The sequence below is a fragment of the Macrobrachium rosenbergii genome, chromosome 8 (genome assembly GCF_040412425.1).
Source record: "Macrobrachium rosenbergii isolate ZJJX-2024 chromosome 8, ASM4041242v1, whole genome shotgun sequence".
Classification (NCBI taxonomy): domain Eukaryota; kingdom Metazoa; phylum Arthropoda; class Malacostraca; order Decapoda; family Palaemonidae; genus Macrobrachium; species Macrobrachium rosenbergii.
Window position 1 is genome coordinate 68,935,181 of NC_089748.1, and position 19,928 is coordinate 68,955,108.

Consider the following 19,928-nt stretch of genomic DNA (forward strand, 5'->3'; position numbering starts at 1 on the left):
TTTAATTAAATATATTGACTTTATTTGATTAACATCTTTGATTTCCATCTGCATTATAAAGATATACAACAGCGATTCACAGAATCAAAGTTTCCTGTCATGATCATAACAATATTCTAAATATATCATAAATCATTCTTTGATATAAAAGCACACCTGAATGGCAATTTACATTCGGCTTATCAGTGGCATCAAGCCTCAAATATTTTATGAATCCCATTAGAAGACGATCATCACAAAACTCATCCATTCATCCTCTGCCAATTACTGCTTCTTCTTTTCTTTCAAGTCCCTTGGAAACTTTTCTCTAGAGCGCGTAATTACTGTTCTGAGAACTAATTAAAGGAGATTTCCTAATTAATGTTCGAGAAAACTCGCGCCATCAACAAGTGAATGTAAATTACCCAGAATTAAAACATATCAAATGAAAATAGTCTTTTCACACGTCATAATCTAAGCTCATACAGCTAATACTCTTGTGGTGACCACTTGTTAAAAAAGACACAAAACTAGACTTAATTCTACCGCGTGACACTATCCTGTTATCTGAATATGGCACACTAAAGGGAAGAGCAGAAGAGCGTTAAGTGTATTCTGACAATCCTTTCATGTCAGAGACGCTGTCATTTCGCCATTCATCAGGAATTATCACCCCACATCAGACTTGAAGCAGCACGTCGTTGATGTGTTTTCCCTTTGCTCAGTTTCAACTTCCGTGGGCATATTCTTGTCCCTTCTGGCACGTTCTCATGCCCTCATGCCCGTTCCTTATCGTCTCTGACCAAGTCTCATCACTTCTTTATGTTCCTGACCTCATCTGTATTTTCGTATCACCTTTGGTATAATTTTATTCTTTAAGACATTAACTCCATGGGCATGTCTATAAACTTTAACATGATTTTTATCTTCTTAAGTAATTCTTTATCTCGTGAGACATACTTTTTATTCTTATAAGTATAACCCATCCCCTAATGTTCATTCTTATCCTTATGAAGTATTTGTCTATTTTTTCTATGTTCCTTTTTCTCGCTTCGTACACTCTTGCCCCCTTACATACATTCTTATCCCCTTGACTTATAGCCACTCATATATTTTATTTAATATACTTGACATATTCTTATGAAAACTCGAATCTGTTTACAGTTACTGGATATTAAAAGTACATCTTTTTTTATTTGTCTTCTTACAAAATATATTAGTTATCCTAAAGTGCTGCTTGTAAATCAGTAATAAGCTTCATATTAATTTAATATACATAGCTTATGACAAGTTACATTCCGTGCGTTCAGTAACAAGCAAACCAAAATTTTGTTTTATATTGTTTTACTCTGAGATTTCTTCAATAAGCTCACTAGGTGACTGTTATTCTCACTTGTCTTGCCTCTCCGGGAACATTTGTATTTGTTAGGAAGTCTTAAGAAGCGGATATTTTATATACTCTAAATTCATGTCAAGCATCAACAGAACTGGTCTTGCATTAAAAGTTAATGTTATTTGACTCATTTCCCGTGTTCTCTACACATACATACTTTCAACTTTATGTGAAACTACATTCACACTTCTGATATGTAATCAAAATTTGAACAATTCTGATTCTGCGTGCGCTATTTTGATTTATTCCCGTGGAAAAAAAAGTTGCATGTCTAATTTTAGCCTCCGAACTCTTAGTCGCCAAAGAAACACTAAGAAGCAGTAGAGGGAAAAAATAGAAATGTTGATTAATTTTATAGAAAAATTTTCACCCACAACATACCAGCGTGTTCAGCCACACAGTTCTCGGAGGGCTTAATTATGTCTATTTAGCACGCAAAGCTGTTGATTATTCATGCGAGTTACCTTCGATTCTTTTCATTCCTAATTATCATTATCTGTCGTTGCTTGACAAATTTATCTTTAGAGCCAATTAGAACTGTAATTTTCTAAAAAAAAAAAAAATTTTTTGTTTCAATATTCTTATACCTTCAGAACCTACGCTGTTATAATGAGAAGCAAAAAATGAGGTTGACCGCGGTTTTTTATACATATTTTCTGGCTATCTTTTTTTTTAGCTCATGTAAAAATAGAACTGACTAAGGAAATGTTAAGAAACCGTCTAGAATAGTATCTCATACAATGCCTCGTGCTAAGAATGCTTGTCCTGACACTGAACTTCTACACTACTATGATGATGGGATGATTTAGCATCTCATATTATACATGAGCCTCTTACGGAATGATGAGCTCTATCACTAAATGCAAATATAAGAAAAAAATGACATAGTCAGCCTTTCATAATGCCCAGTGGTGACCGTACGAAATGCCAACTATGAATGTTGTACTACACAATTGAATGAAGGCAGGGTCACGGTGTTTGATTGGAGCAATTGTTGGCGACGGGTGGGGGAAGGAAGTCGAAGGTCCGTCGTCGATTCTAGGATGGCACAGCTTCCGTGTCCTCGTTCTGGGCCCGTCGGTACTTCACCGTCTCGCCGAAGAAGAGCCGGGACTGCGGAAAGATCAGTCATTTAATGTCTTCTGTCGTGCTTTGGGAAAATACTAGGTAATTAAATAAGGTCGCACAGTGCTGTGGGTTTGGACCAATAAATTCAAGGAGCTTTATTACAAATGCTTATATTTTTCTTCCTTGGATATATAATTCCTTACTCACAAAGTACATCATGTCTTATTACTTGTGAAAAAAAGTTATTCTACAGGTGCTGGGCTTCATTATTATATAAGAATTCATATAAAAAATAACCTAAACCGACAATATGATCTTTGGTTTTATTACCTGTTGGTTTTGTCGATTTGTCATTGCCGAAAAATGTCAGTAAGTACTTAAAAGAACCTTTTCAATGATACTAACAACTTAAAATAAAATGGGACATTTTTACCCAGTAAACTTTATCTTTGAAAAGGCGTGTTGTTCTCGTTGAATGAGACTGGAAATTTAGTTCTTGAGCGATACTGTGCTAGGTTATGGATGACGTTACTCATTTGTCCTTAATTTCATTTGCAGCTGGTTTTAGTTTTCATCACCGTTTCACTCGTTTTCTCGTTTCCTCGTATTTCAATATGAGTGTACATTCTTAGGAAGGTTGCTAAGTGAGGCTACTGCATTTTGACTTGCGCCAAGGGAGCAAATACAGCATGAATGATACGCTTTTATCAACTTGGTACTTGCTTCTCTTGCTACATTTAGGCACCTTTGACCTGTGGAGCTCTTCACCATAGAACTACATATTTACACCATGTGATTAATCTTTAAGAGAAATACCATAGAAATGAGAGGAGGAGCATTGCTTATGTTGATAATCAAAGTCGTGTACAAGAGAAAACACAAATGAAAAAACGCTATAAAGCTAAAACACACACACATTATATATATAATATATATATATATATATATATATATATATATATATATATATATATATATATATATATATATATATATATATATATTATATATATATATATATATATATATATATTTATATATATATATATATATATATATATATATATATATATATATTCTGTATTACTTTATCATACACCTTTCTCCGTTTGAAGTAGGTGGGGGAAAGTCCAATATTGATGAAGTTGCAAGCTCCATACCCTTATCTTGACCCATTTCGCAGCCGGTTGGAGTGATGGGTGATAGGCCAGGAGCGGCCTACGGACCTATCAAATATGAGCCAAACGCTGATCCACTCAGCCGTATATATATATCTGCCATTTGGCGTACGGATGGTAGGGATGTGGCCCCCTCTAAGCCCGACTTTGGAAGGTGCAATCAGCTAAAGCGGATGTCATGGTTGCCTGCTGTATTGCTCTGCTTGCTTGAATCACCTCAGGCCTATGAGCACCTAGCCAGCTACATGTACTGTAGATTGGTGTCAGCGTACCCAAGTGTCAAGAAAAGGGCGTGGGGCTGGCAAATCCATCCTTAAAGACTTGCTGAGGAGCCAGAAGGACCTACCTTACAGATGCTACTCCCTCCCAAAAAGACGAGTAAGAAATAGAGAACCCATGAATGTTACTGCAGTACCACCACATTTCCCTCGGCCGAGCACTGAACACTCGGAGGAATGTATCATGGCCTTACCTGCGATCTCCTGAAGAGGACGTATGCGAAAATCATGCTCCCAGTGAGCAGAAGAAGTACCCCAACGATTATGATACCTATGGAAAGGGGTCCAAAGGCTGCTAGCTCTTCATCGACACTTGGACGCCTGCAGGAGAAGCCGTCACTGCGGCTTAGCATGTCTATTACCGGCGTCCCTCGAACCATCGCAGGATACGTGCACCTGGGGGTAAAGTTCATTAGTATACAGGATTTCATTCGTAATAGTCACAGCGATAAATCGTATCTTTCATGAAAATCTTCCTCTGATAGTGTAAGCTCAATTTACTGTGAAAAGGCATCTTATAACAGAATATCATTCACAAAAGCCCATGTAGTTAAAGGATTTATTCCCCACAAGTGGGCGAACTCTAAGGTAACTCTGTTGCCCTCTATCAAATGACACCGTGTTATGATGAGGTATCATGAAAATAAAGTTGGCTATTTTTGGATTTAAGAAAATATACGAAGTTATAAAACCTTTCTCCTATAATCCATACTCCAACTTCATCATGACGAATCAATGAGGAATAAAAAAATGAGAAAATCTGTAAAACTGCCTCAAAACCATTGTGAGGATTAACGATCTAGATTTTTGCAGTCCATTTCATGAAAAGAAATGAAGACCTTGGATTGCCTCATCAGGGGATTACAACTAGACCTCTCACTTAGTCAACTAACACTAGGTAAAAGTAAAGATGCCATTGAGGCAGATAAAAAGAGTGAGAGACAGTGATGCAAAGAGTCAGGGCGTCAGTGTTGGGAGTCTGAGAAATGGGAAAAGGTGTAACTAAGAAGCTGCTTGACACTGAGTTGAAATGGAATCAGAAGCATGTTGTGCTACGGTATATTTAACATCTTCTCGAACAAGAGCCGAGAGCAGCTTAGAAAGAAATGAGTACGATCTCATTACTCCGGGGAGTACTCTCTCTTTAACCTTCCCTGGAGAAAAAGGATATTCTAAAAATCACCAGAAGTAAACTTGATCATGCTATGAGAAGAGTAATTTCAAAAATCCGTATGGTCCCACTCATCAGGATTTTCTGTACTGTATCAGAAGTAAGAGGTATTCCAACAAACTCAGCAGGAGGAACGAAGTTCCTTTAATCTCATTAAATAACAAATAATTTTAAATATCTGTATAAACAAAAGCATTTCCTATCGTTACGTTACATAGAGAATTAAGAATATGATCTCACTGGACTTTCTGTGAGTAGGGATCTGCAGTTGCATTATATAGCAAACTTTATAATATCACAAGACAAAAAATGTATTCTTCATTATCACACCAGAAAGAAGTAGAAAGAATCGAAGGACAGAAAAACTCATTCTTTTGTTTTCAACAAGATTGACAAGTGACAAAAAATGTTTAAAGTCATATCGGCAGGCTTACAAGATAGATAAGGTCAATCCAGGGTTTTTTCTTTCCAGGTCTGGAATGAGTGTTTCCGCCACCCATCTGAAATGGCAGTCGCAGTTCCAAGGGTTGTTCTGGATGTCGACAACCTGGAGGTCGAGCCACGGTAGCATATCTTTCGACAGGGTTTTCAGCTGGTTGTCTTGGATGTGAATCTGGCGATAAGATGCGTAAGTTAAGTTTCATCATTAAGTATCAACTTTTTATGCTAAATTAAAGATGAAAGCGATAGTTACAGCTGACATTAGTGTATTTTCAATTGGTAAAGAAGGGAAAATGTTATCAAATACTCTTAGCAAGATATTCAGAGATGTTATTTTTAAACATGATTAACCTTTAATATAGAAAAAGTGAAAATATTGTTAAAATTTTGCTAAATTTTAATAATTGAAAGTTACAATTGTAGCTGTACTGTGTGATATGAATTTTTAATAGGTACACTTTTTATTTAAATATATCTTAGGTACCACGTAACGCATCATTTGCAGTGCAAATCTTTTTCCTTCTAACAAAATGCAAGGTTTCTTTAAATAGGTAATTTTAGAACAGGGATCATGATCTTGAAACACGTCATATTAGAACTTTATGCTTTGAAAAATTATTTCTATAAAAATTTGTTAGATTCTTATTATACTAATCACAGTATACGTGTTCTGAATTATGCTCTGTATTATACTAATCACAGTATCCGTGTTTTGAATTATACTCTGCCACAATGGAAGTAATATACACGAAATTAACATTAGACCTTTAAATTAAGTATTTGAAAATCAATACTGCTACTACTGACCTCTTTAAGTGTCAGCTCATCTCCATCCATAACATAAAATGCCAGAGGATCTAAGACTTCGAGTGCCGGGCAATCGGACATTCTGAGTATCTCCAACGATTTGAGCTTGGAAAATGTACGGGCGCCCACATTCCGAAGCTCCGGCATGGCAGATATCTCGAGGATGCGGAGGGTATTCAGACTCTCTTGGAAATCTCCAAGAGTTAGACTCTGAAGAAAGAAAAAATAACTGATAAGTTTTATACAGTGTTGAAGTAGCTATTTAGTTGTGACTTGTACATTGACACTGAATGAAGAAGAAATAACTGATATGTTTTGTACAGTGTCAAGGTAGCTGTTTAATTGTGACCTGAACATTGACTCTGAAGAAAGAAGAAATAACTGATATGTTTTGTATAATGTCAAGGTATCTGTTTAGTTGTGACCTGAACATTGACTCTGAAGAAAGAAGAAATAACTGATATGTTTTGTACAATGTCAAGGTAGCTATTTAGTTGTGACCTGAACATTGACATTGAAGAAAGAAGAAATAACTGATATGTTCTGTACAATGTCAAGGTAGCTGTTTAGTTGTGACCTGAACATTGACACTGAACGAAGAAGAAATAACTGATATGTTTTGTACAATGTCCAAGTAGCTATTTAGTTGTGACATGTACATTGACATTGAAGAAAGAAGAAATAACTGATATGTTTTGTACAATGTCAAGGTAGCTGTTTAGTTGTGACCTGAACATTGACACTGAACGAAGAAGAAATAACTGATATGTTTTGTACAATGTCCAAGTAGCTATTTAGTTGTGACATGTACATTGACACTGAAGAAAGAAGAAGTAACTGATATGTTTTGTACAATGTCAAGGTAGCTGTTTAGTTGTGACCTGAACCTTGACTCTGAAGAAAGAAGAAATAACTGATAAGTTTTGTACAATGTCATAGTAGCTATTTACTTGTGTCCTGAACATTGACTCTGCAGAAAGAAGAAATAACTGATAAGTTTTGTGCAATGTCACATTCGAGCAACATAAAGGAACGGATTTGGAAAACAATGAAGTTGTGGTAAGAGAAAGAACTGGCTGCGGAATGATGCTATAATATATTGATTTATTTGACTATAAAATGAGCTTAGAGACATAAAGATTTAGTTTCACAACAGAATGAGCACAATGCAACATCAAGAATGTTTGACCGAGAGTCTCTGGGGAGGCGATTATTGAATAGTTACTCGTCTTTTAGCTGGTGCTTCAGACGTATGTGTGGTGCCTTTTGTGGTGCAGTCTTTATTTAATGCTATTAGAGTTTTTTCTTACTGACAGGAACTACTCAATAGAGTATGTATGAAGTCAGGTATGAAGGTATTCTATTGTATAATATTAAATATGACTGTAAAATCAACAAAATATAAAATCCTTTGGAGTAATAGGTTTCGTCAAAAGATTATGATTTTGCTGCATAAATAACGAAACTATTGAAGCTAAGGTATTAGGCTATCTCATTTGAGAAGGTAAATGTGAAAATGACTACCTGCATAAGATAAAACAGTGATGCGTTATCGAATAAAAAATGACAATAGAAGGAGTGAAACCCATATATAAAAGTCAAGAATGAAGATACTTTACTGTAAAAAATAAGCCTTAAGATAAACCAACTGTGAAGGCAAGCGTTAAGAGACTGATCACGTAGCATCAATCAGTTAGTTGGCTTAAATTGTAGAATAAAACGTAAAGATGCGCACAGGTACTTAATCATTACCAAACAGCTTTACCGTAGCCAAGAAGATACTCTAATGCACACAGTAAGGAGTAAAGATAATATACATCGCATAAAACCAAGCGCATGTATGCTGTTGCATAAACTCTCATATAAAGACGCTTCATTGCTCAGGAACATTTGTACTTTTCATTCTTATGGGTGATATCACCAACCGCAGGTGAAATGCACCACGAAAACCCCTTGTTGGTATCAAAATAATATTTCAAGTACTTGGTATACTCTTCTACCCAATACAATTTTCTTCTTTGTCTTCAGCCTTTACCCATCTCTGTATGGGGTCGCTGTTCCATGTAAGCCTTCTCCATCTTCTATCTTGCGTATTCTGTTCTCTTAACCCTTTTTCCCGCATGTCATTTGCTACCTTATCTTTCCATCTGAATCGTGGCCTTCCCCTCCTCCTCCTTGCAACCACCTCCATGTCCATGACCCTTCTACACACATGATCCTCCTCTCTCCGCATGACATGACCAAACCACTGCAATCTTCTTTGCTGAATCGCCTCTGACACTTCTACCATTTTTGACTGTCCCTCTAATATAATCGTTTCTGATCCTATCCTTTCTCGTGACTCCACACATCCATCTCAGCATCCTCATCTCTGTCACTTCCAACTTCCTTTCTTGAGCCTTCTTTATTGCCCACGTCTCAGCCCCATACACCATTGCTGGTCTGACTACACTTTTATAAAACCTTCCTTTTACTCTTACACTAATCCTCTTGTCGCACAATATTCCCGATGATCTCCTCCAATTCCTCCAAGCACACTGTATCCTGTGGTTTATTTGTGAGTCCATGCCACCATCATCCATCACACAGGACCCAAGGTACTTGAAAGTGGTAACGCTCTTGATGTCGTCTAAACCTAATTTAATCAACTGCACCCTGTTTTCCTTCCCCTCCCATCCACAGATATTCTATCTTAGCTTTGCATATCCTTAAACCTCGACCTTCAAGTGCTTATCTGCTCAACTCTAGTTTTATCTCCACCCCTTCTCTAGTCAGGTCCCCCAAAACAACATCATCAGCAAACATCACACTCCACGGGACTTCTTCTCTGACATCTGATGTAATAACATCCATCACAAGGTCAAAGATGTAGGGACTGAGAGTTGAATCTTGATGTAAACCAACTCTTACACTAAACTTTTCTGTTGTTCCCACAGTGCTCCTTACCTGAGTGGTAACCTCTGCATACATATCCTGGACTACTTTAACATACTTTTTCTAAAGCACCCTATTCAAATTCAGACCACAACTTTTTAGAATAACTTTGTGTCGAGATACCTTTGAATGTACCTCCTTGACATATCTGTTGTTAGATCCGACGAGAACTGGTCATTCCAAACTTGTTTTTGAGCGCAGATCAAGATACAAAGAGCAATACACGTCTGTCTCTCTGGGTGATTAGAACCAGTATAAGATTCCTTTCATTTCCTGGGTTTCCTTATTGTGGTGTTTATGCAATTTTTTTTAGTGTTCAATTTATTTCTCTCGGTCAGCAGGGAGGGTAAATGGTTGATTAAAATTTACCCATCATACTTTTGCATTTCTCGAATACGAAAAAATCCTTTTGACTGAAACGACCCTTAAGATTTGTGCTTAGCTTGCATGCACTAGTCTCAGAATTGCTTTGGTCACAGTTCAGCCGATTTTAATAGCCAGTTGGAAAGAGTTTTTAACAGACATTTTTTTTTGTATCACTGAAATCATTTTTGATGACCATTGGCATTCATGTCTGTAAATTGTGCTGAATAAGAATGTGGCATTCAATTCTGAATTGGAGTTTTGCAACTGACATAGTTTCATAATTTCAATGTACATTCCATCAAAGTTGCAGTACTCTGAGACTAGATTGCTATGCTCCTTGGTTTTTTACCCAATTGATTTTGGTGGAACCTCTTGGGAGTTTAGGCAAATATCCTTTCCTCCTCCGATTCTTAACGTATTGCTAGAGGCTGTTTGTTGCAAGGTGTCCGTAATTAACATTCTAAATCAAATGACTAATAACTTCCTTGTGATAAAACCAGTCGTTAGTGAATGGGTTTGTTATATTATCTATTAAAGTCTTTACAGTTCGTTTGGTTTTAGGGAAAATGTTAAATAGAAGTCATTCACAGTAAGATCGCATTTAAAGATGAAATACGTAAATTCAAATGTTTCTGTATAGCTTTTGAGGAAGCGGTTTGACAAAAATGAAATATTTTAAAGCGTGACTTATGCCCAGTTTCCCAAGGTTAACTGTTACTTGGAGCTACCGTGCAAGAGATGGCTTTTAGTTGTCTTATTTTAGCCCTGTAACACAGGAGATATCTGAAAGGGTTGCATGAGATTGTTGCACGTATTTGCAACGTCAAAGACCTTGATTTTCCTCATCAGCCTCGGTGCATTACATTAGCATTCTTATCCACTCCCTTAGCATTCCTCTTATATTAGTCATCGCCTATTGATTCTGACATATAAAAGGGATACTATACCTAGACGTAAAGACTGTTTCTCTCCCGTGCTAATTGTTCCTAATTTTAACATTCATGTATACAATTTGGCAGTTTTGACTAAAGAGCAAATGATTTCAGTATTCTGAACACTGAGAAGGCATTTATCATGACGAGCTTTTTGCTTTGATCTTAATGCCTTACTTCGAAGCCCCTCAAGTTTTTGTTATTCACCACCGAGACCAATTTGTAAGAAGCATGACATTCTTTAATTTTACCAGCTATATTTTACCTTCTTTAAAGCAGCCTCTGGTATTCTCACAAATTATCCTGGTTCTTAGTTACTTCTAATTCTTAAGCTGATAAATAGCATAATCGCGACTTGATGCAGATAAAACTTGAATTTTAGCTTTTTTCTGGTCCAGCTTCAAGCACTAATGCTAATTTAACGAATATTTCCTCCCTCATTAATGTGTGATATAAACAGCCATTTGTATTATTCAAAAGACCGTTTTTCAAATAGAGAACTACCTAATTTTTTATATTTAGAAATTCTGATCATAACAGTTTCTGGACTCACTGATCATTTCTCATCTTTTTTTCTTAAAGATGAGTGGACCGTGTTAATATGATTCATAAGATAAAATATAATTTTATTTATTTACTCGTCTTTCTAGAACATTTTCTTGCTTCAAGGAAACCACTAATCTCTGAGTTGATATAAATTCCCATTACATTATTAATATGCTAATAAAATCATAACAGATATTTACTATGATGGGGTTGGCATTGAGGTTCAGTAGCCTGAGGTTGTGTGCATAATTAAGCTCCTCTGGGACGGTATTGAAGTTATTTCCTGCCAAGATTAACACCTGGAGATTCCTGGAAAAAAATAATGATAATTACAATAATTGTAGTAATGTTTCTGATAAAACATTAACACTGGCATTAATAATATCGACAGCATATAAAGTAATGTTAACAAATTTCCGTTTCCCTTGATGAAGATCTGGATGATATTGTAAAATGGATATTAATATAGTAATAAAACTGAAGCAGACACATTGTTGGAATAAAACTGGAATTATCTGTCATTATAAAAGCAAGCTGAGTAATTTAATAACTTTGTGTTATGGACATGCTTTATATTTCTTAAGGCTATGAGTATCCTAGTATAGGTGCAATTCGTTTTCGATATACTGTAATTCCTAAAGTTTATATATTTTTACATCCTGTAATTTTCCAGACCAATATATTTATAAACTTATATTTCAACGAAAGGATAATCATTTTATTGAAAAAGGACACTAGCATGCATTTCATAAATTACAAAATAGAATTTATTAGTTTAAACTTAAAATCTGTGTTTACTGGGGCCATCTCCTAGTAAGAAATTTTCTTTGCACTTAGGTTGTTTTGTATGCTAAGCCCCTTCCTTAATTCAGCTCTGAATGCAACTATTTAATCCATGAAGGTAATTGTAGGTAAAAGAACGGTACAGTACTTCGTTTGCGTCTCGTTTGTGATTGAGCTACTTGGAACTCATATTCATCTAACCTATACTGGGCATGATTTCGCTGTTCAACTTATGTAACTGCTGAAATTCGGAGTTACTTATGAGCAAAATGTATGTGTGCATAGAATTGCAGCAGTTTTTCATCACATCTTTTTTAAAATAATGCTATACATACATTGGAATGAAAATGTCCGACTCGCAAAATTCCACAAAAGTTCAAGTGCCTCCCCACCACACACACACACACATTATATATATATATATATATATATATATATATATATATATATATATATATATATATATATATATATATATATATATATATATATATATATATATATATATACAATACACATATATATACATACATATAATACATACATATATATATATATATATATATATATATATATATATATATATATATATATATATATATATATATATATATATATATATATAATATATAGGCCTATATGTGTGTGTGTCAGTACTGTATATAATATGACATACATAGGAGTAGGCCACCTCTTTACCTCCTCCTGACACTGTTCTCCCTAAATGATGTAGAAATTTTGTTTCCCTATTTCTTCCTCGTTGTCTTTGTGTCTTCTCCCCATGTTGGAATTTTCACACAATCTCCTTGTTGAACGCTTAGGTTTCTGTGCCGTCTAGTCACACAAGATTCTCACGGGGTTCTGAATTCGTTAGGATGTGAATGGTCCAGTAAGGGTCAAAGCTATGTTAGCTTTATGGGGCAGCCGCCCTACAAGAAGTGAAAGCAGGTCATTAAAGGAGTCAAAACTCCTTGCCTATTACACCTTAACCAGCCACTAATCCAACTTGCATTCCTTAGTAATTGCGTATTTAAGGCGGGAGCTGTCTCCTTTTTCCTTCTGTTCTATGTCCCAGTCACAAGGGCCCGAGAAATCAAGCTCCTTACCACTGCTGAAGAAATTCGACGACGACTTCATACTTTGAAGACCCCTCTACATTCATCAGTAATAAGTTTATGTAAACAAGGTGCTTATTACTTTATCAACTGGAGTAGTTTTGTTCCAGCTTAATCATAATCAGTGATTTACATATTTACATCAGCTAGTTGTCTAAGGGAATAATTAGACTAACTCTATAAAACTTGTGAATATAGTTTTAGGACACGTCTGGTACCTTTAACAATGGAAGACAAATTTTCTGCCAACTTGAGACTCTCCGTTTTTATCTGCTTCCTGTTGTGCACACTGCATTTTGTATGTGCTCCAACACCTCACCCTCTCGAAACCCTATGGTACCTATGCATACACAGCCAGTCATGGAGGAGAACGCTAATTGATTATGAGTAAATCACGCATTGGACAAATTGCAGCGTGACTAACATTGTAACTGCTCATGGACTTAATTGAGTGTATTGATAAGGGCTACCCCTGAAGAAGCAAAGATGAAATGTGCGGAATAATGAATCACCATATCTTGATATATGTACTGAGAGAAGAGAATACTCCGGATTTCATTATGTACGGGCTATCCGTGGTGTGGTTGTGCTTTATGACCTCTGACTCCATGGCCTTCTTAAGCTAGGGAGAATACCCGTTGTAAGATACACATAAAGCACCTCGCCCTGTGAACCTGACTTTCTTAGTTAGCATCATCACTGACCCAGTTCCATGAGCGGCTGACGAAGATGCGTGCACTTGCTATTTCGCCTAGTTTTCTTTCATAAGACAATTCCTAAGGATGATATGCCATCTTTAATGCTTCTTGTAGCTATTTGTGTCATGATGTGGAAAGCCCTGCCCACACTGCTTTAGGTTCTGTAAGGTGATTACCGATCAAGTTTTCCTCCAGATGCCAGAAAACTCTCCAGGTAACTAGGTCTGTATGTGAACATTGAAGGCATTATTCATTGCTGGGAAAACTGCGACATGGAGCACTGACAGGTATTGCTGCAAAAATTACAATATGGGATGCTGGCAAGTAGAGAAGAGTACCCCATTTGTGTAGCTGAACATCACTATAGTTTCATCTTGTAAAGCACTACATGAGTCACACCTGTACTGCCAGGTGCATGCCCTTATCACTATCCTGTGATAACAGTTTTAAACAGAGAGAATGAAGCAATTGGTGAAGGTGCTCTTAAGAACCTTTATAAATTGCAAAAGGTTGCAGAGCACACCTTCCTACCTGTCCAGATATCTTCTGCTCCTAACAAAGAGACTAATATACTTCGAGCCACTCATGTATGTAGAAATATTTCTCAAACAATGGTGTAGTAGATGTTGAAATGATTAGCTGAGTTTACACTTGTTTCTTTACCTGTATGATAACTAGATCACTGGCCCTCATTGTGTATAGTACTCTTAGTGCCCGAGAGATCCTATGTGTTGTATGACAAATTACAGCATGCTATGGGCTCCCACAAATTTTCACCATTGAAAACTCCTCTATCCTTGTCATGGTAGACAAATTTCTACAAAGATTTTCCAAAAGTTTCTGATTTCCTGATAAAGTGGAACATTACATAATGATTTATCATTCTGTGGTCCCGTGGATGGATGGATTTTATGAGCTCATCATTGCTCTTGTGAAATCCGGTCTCATGAGGGTTACCATCTTAAGGAATATCTCTTTCCAAGAGGTCACCACAATCATGGCTAAGGCAGAATATATCATAAATAACCTGCCCTTATAGTACAATGGGGAGGATGATCCAGTCTTCATTGCAATTAGAGCAATAGTACACTTAATGTACAGGATCTTTTGTACTCGAGATTTCCTTCATGTAGTACGACAAATTGCAGTATGTCATGGACGCCCATACTTTGTCATCCTTGAAAATGTGCCTGACTTTATCACAGGAATGATAAGCCAAGAATCTGAAGTATTTAACTTTCTGGTAAATTGGACTCACATGGAAATTCATATGCTTCAGTCATTAAGCAATCTGAACATATTTTTCTTAGCCTAGTTAGCTAGGACGTTTCGGGCATTTTTGTCATTCAAAGGCACAAATTCTCCACCTTGGGAATCCTCATTTTCGGCTGTTCCCTGTTGTACATACTGTAGTTTATGTATGAATTTCCTTGCTCATTCTTAAACTGACTTTGAGAAAGATGCTTGATTCCATAAAGATTGAATTCCTCTATTGCATTGTTTGGATCGAGTTAGGCTATGTGGAGATTTTTTTAAAAATTTAAATGGTAAATGTAGACCTTAACTTTCACAGTTATCTTACTGTAAACTACAAATAGGAAATGACCGAGGTTTACCTGAGATCAGCGAGGAAATGATCAGGAAATCTGCTGATGCCTGTCTGGGACAAGTCGAGCTCCTGTAGGTTTACCAGTTCGTTGATGGCCATGGCTGTTGAGTAGGAGATGTCCTTAATTGGGTTATGAGGTAAAAGCAGCTTCTTCAGTGACCGCAGGTGGACGAAGGCATTATTTTTTATGGTAGTGATGTTGTTGTAGCCCAGATCAAGAACCTCGAGCCCCAGTGGTTCTGGGACGGTATTATTGTAGAGACCTGTAGAGAATGAGAATTGTTAAAAACCTACCTCAGTTTCGCGACAAAAAAATACTGACGGAAATATATATATCAAAATTGTCTTAATAATTTTTGAAAATTAGGAGTTATTGATAACTGCTTTAGAGCCATGCATTGATAAGACATGTGATAAACACATTAAGAAATCCCCTCTTCGTTCTTCCATTCAGAATAATGTGTTCGTTATGCTATGCCCTTTAGTGTTTCTTAATCATACAGATATTGTTCTCTGGTTCTTGCGTCATCTTTCTACTCGACCGGTGTTTGGTGAGTTGTGGCTAGCATGTGCTGTACATTTTCACTTCTTTAATCTTAATTCCTCTCAATATTTGCATTGCCATAGTTGGCATTGATTGTTTCTTGGTAATTTTTCAAAATATAATCTAAGGTTTGTAGGCTGTGGTTTCGAAGCAAATGATATGCTTATAATGGCACTGTAAAATAGAATTAAGTTCAAATAAAAACTAATAGAACCATAGTGGGATAATAGTGCTTTAAATACTAAATCTAGAATAAACCACACTATAAAGAGCTTTGATATGATTGCTTTCATTTCAGTTTTCTAACGTGTTGTGGTCTCCAGTGAACAAAAATTAAAATGATATTATGCTTCTTGTAAAGTCAGTAAAAGACTGAGCGTCGCATACGGTAATTTAATATTGTTTTTAGACGACAGATTGATATGTGAAAGGGTAACGAAGGAATAAGGAAATAAAAAAAAATATCGTAGCCGTCCTTTCATTACTAATATCGGTAAATTACGAAGAAGTCCTTCATTTCTTAGTTCTAAAACCTATCAGTGACTAGTTTACTAAATAGAGCTCAAAATCAAGTAAAAAAAAACATGGGGGGTTATCTTGACTTCCAAAACCACTGGGCCTGAAAAGTTTGTTTTGTTAACACGTTTTTATGCCAGTATTTTTACTCAGCAAAAGTTTATCAAAGCTACACACTATATCATTCAGTTAGCATTAACAGTGATACACAGACCCCAAAGACTTCCACTTATCACCTGATTATAGACTTTAAAAATAAGCTATTCAACGCTAATTGGTTAACCGATGTCTTAGTCTTTCAACATAAAACTCAGACATGAGGCATAGTGTAGTGGTTTTAGCCAAAATCCTTAAAATTTACCATGAAATATTATGAAAAATTACTGCATATTAACATGGAAAATTACGAAGAAGTATTAAAAACTGGCAGACCTTTGAAGACATTATTGGTGATCATGTCTCCCGTAAGGAGATTTTTCTGTAGGTACAGCTCCTTCAGGTAGACCAAGTTCTTGAAGGCACCGTCGTTGATTTTTGTGATACGATTCCTCCTGAAAATGGAATGATCGGTTAAAGTGTTATAGAAGAGCTTCGGTATTGTGAAGATATCGTAGCTATAATATTTCATTTATTTTATTAGAAGTAACCAAATTAATCGGTATCGTCTTTGAAGACACAACTAGAGGGAAGGTAGATGCATAAAGTAAGAATAAGTACAATGATATTTGACGCCTGGTTAGAGGATGATCAGTTTAATGATTAATGTAATACAGTCAGAATTATAGTTATCGTGGTTTGAAAGAATAACTTGAATAATAGTAAACTTAATTTTAAGGAATGGACAAAGAACTAGTTAACAGAATTAATTTACTAGTACCAGAAATTAAATGCGAAAGAATATGAAAGACCACTTTGATACATTTAAATTTATGGTAGTTTATTTTCTCTCTCCACACTTATGATGTGGTATCAACGCGACGAATGGAATTTTGGCTGTCTTTTCTGTGAAAGTGAAGTAACTTACTATAATTTGATTTAAGTCTTTTTTTTTTAATCACAATGGGCACGTGGTTATCTAATGCGCGTACATATAATCTTTGATAATAGGGTGAATCAAAGCATTAAAGGGTATCAGTGGCGAAAAAAGAAAGAAAAAGAAAATTTCGTCCTTTTGATTTTTTATCCAGAGTAGTTTTACCTTTTCTCTTTAAATATATTTCCATTCCAGGGGTAAAAATGGATATAGAACAAGTGAAAAATATGTTTTAATCAGCATTCGTCGCTACTTAAACCCTCTCTTGATGAAATGCGCGGGACAGAACTAGATGGTGATCAGAGATGGGTGGGGGTGAGCGGCGGTATTAGATTGGAAAAAGAGAAAGGAAGTAAACAAGGTAAAGCGCCATAGACGAACAGAATAAGGCAAATCTTCTATTCTTATGAATGTTCAGGTCTGTCTGCTAACCTGTAATGTTAGAACATATTTTGGTTCTCAAGGTGACGAATACTGAATCCATTCATTTTTCTCAAAAAGTGGCAGCATATTTATAATGGGCTTTCACTGAAGTCGAAGCTTATAATTTTGCTGTGCAATTTATTACCTTACGGGTTTTAAGCACTAACTACTATCCACAAAATTATATTGTCTAATAATTTCATTGGAGCTAAAGCTGCATTTTTGTTAACAAGAACTATGAATCAGAGTGTTCAAATAGAAGGATATTAGTTTTCCTTCTCAAATGTAAGCTCTATCGCAAGTCATGTGTGGACTAAAAGGCAAGTAATGGTCAGTACTCTTAGCAACGAAGTTATAATTAAAATGGTACTGACTTCAAAAGCATACAAGTCATTATTAGCCTAGTATAATGAATATGACAGACAAAATTGTTTTGACTAACCTACAGCATGTCCTGAGGAACACACACACACACACACACACAGAGAGAGAGAGAGAGAGAGAGAGAGAGAGAGAGAGAGAGAGAGAGAGAGAGAGAGAGAGAGAGAGAGATCAGTAACCTACGGCCGTGTAATGTATTTTCAATTCTAATTTGACTCGGTCAACGACACCAGACGTATTTTACGCATTACAAGAGTTGTTGAAGTCGTAATAAATAAACAAAAGTTAGGAAATAAACTCCGTATTTTGAATAATCATGCCATCATAGCAACACCATCACTGATTCTTCAAGACAGGTAATATAAATGTGCTCGAGAGTTGGAACGCAAGCACCACTTACACATTTACATATATATATATACTTATGTATGTATATATATATTATACATATAATTATATAATATATATATATATATATATATATATATATATATATATATATATATATATATATATATATATATATATATTATATTATATATAATATATGCTTGTATATAATTATATAATTTATATATGTATATATAATAATATATACTGTATATATATATATATATATATATATATATATATATATATATATATATATATATATATATATATACACACACTGTATGCGCTTCTAAGATAAGACATTTTCTCAAGAAAGAACTCTGGAGATATTCAAGACAAAGGTCACTAGCCATTTCAATACTTCATGCCAGCTATGTCTTGATATGGAACGTATTTGGAAGAATTTATCTACCACATTTTAATGACATTAAAATTTACTACCAAGAAATAAATCAGAAAAATTCCGCGAATTCTCTGCTGCTCCGTGAAACTTACCTAAGGGTCAGACTTATCAGGCTCTCCTGCCTAGGAAAGACGGGAACTTCTTGAATGAGGTTGTTATCGAAATTTAGAATCCAAGGGTACGTGATGTTGTTCGGAGTTAGGTCCGGAACCTGAAATATAAAAACTGACTGAGTTTTTCCTTCTTTTTAACACAGACAAGAATAAACAACATTAAATTTTGGCCACTGGAAATTTGAGGGGTATAAGGAGCTCCTAGATATTTGAGTGGCAATACAGGTATTCAGATGCAGCAAGAAAAAATGGTTCAGAGAGGGCCTGACTACAGAAATATGACAGTTCTTAACAAATAAATGTAGCATTTCGTTTAGAATAAAAGTAATAATTTCATTTTCAGACACACACTCATGCATACATACATACATACATACATACATACATACATACATACATACATACATACATACATACATACATATATGTGAGTGTGTGTACTGTATGTACAAGTATATGTGTGTTTTTTTGTTTGAGTAATATTCCGTATCTTGGAATTTCCATTGATTTAAACAACTTAAACCCTAACCAGTGAATGTTAATTCACCGGATTCCGTTATATATAATGTTCAATTTCAAATATTGTTGGAATAAGCCTGTAAAAAAGTACGCTAGTTGATAAAAATAAACTTACGAAGAAAAGCTACACTGATTTGTCAAATTGGCAATCCTATACAAAACAGATATTTCTGGTTATACAAGCGACAGAAGCCTATAATTACTGTTGGTGAAATTATTGTCAGAATAATTAATCTGTTAAACAACAAGAGTTTTTCTTCAATGAAAAAATTATAGGCGACAACATACAGGCTAACAGAAATATA

At 35.5% G+C, this 19,928-nt stretch overlaps 1 protein-coding gene across 2 annotated transcripts in view; it reads right to left on the bottom strand.

Moving 5' to 3' along the window:
* Nucleotides 1–19,928, bottom strand: part of LOC136840956 (leucine-rich repeat neuronal protein 3-like) — a 389,337-nt gene continuing 369,409 nt past the window's right edge. For both annotated transcript variants that reach the window (XM_067107938.1, XM_067107937.1), the window contains exons 3-10: nucleotides 19,084–19,202; nucleotides 16,791–16,909; nucleotides 15,306–15,561; nucleotides 11,294–11,402; nucleotides 6,316–6,525; nucleotides 5,502–5,680; nucleotides 4,091–4,292; nucleotides 1–2,485 (exon numbers count right to left, since the gene is read on the bottom strand). In XM_067107938.1, coding sequence (XP_066964039.1) covers nucleotides 2,411–2,485; nucleotides 4,091–4,292; nucleotides 5,502–5,680; nucleotides 6,316–6,525; nucleotides 11,294–11,402; nucleotides 15,306–15,561; nucleotides 16,791–16,909; nucleotides 19,084–19,202 — 1,269 coding nt within the window. In that variant the 3' untranslated portion in view covers nucleotides 1–2,410. The remainder of the gene's footprint in view (nucleotides 2,486–4,090; nucleotides 4,293–5,501; nucleotides 5,681–6,315; nucleotides 6,526–11,293; nucleotides 11,403–15,305; nucleotides 15,562–16,790; nucleotides 16,910–19,083; nucleotides 19,203–19,928) is intronic.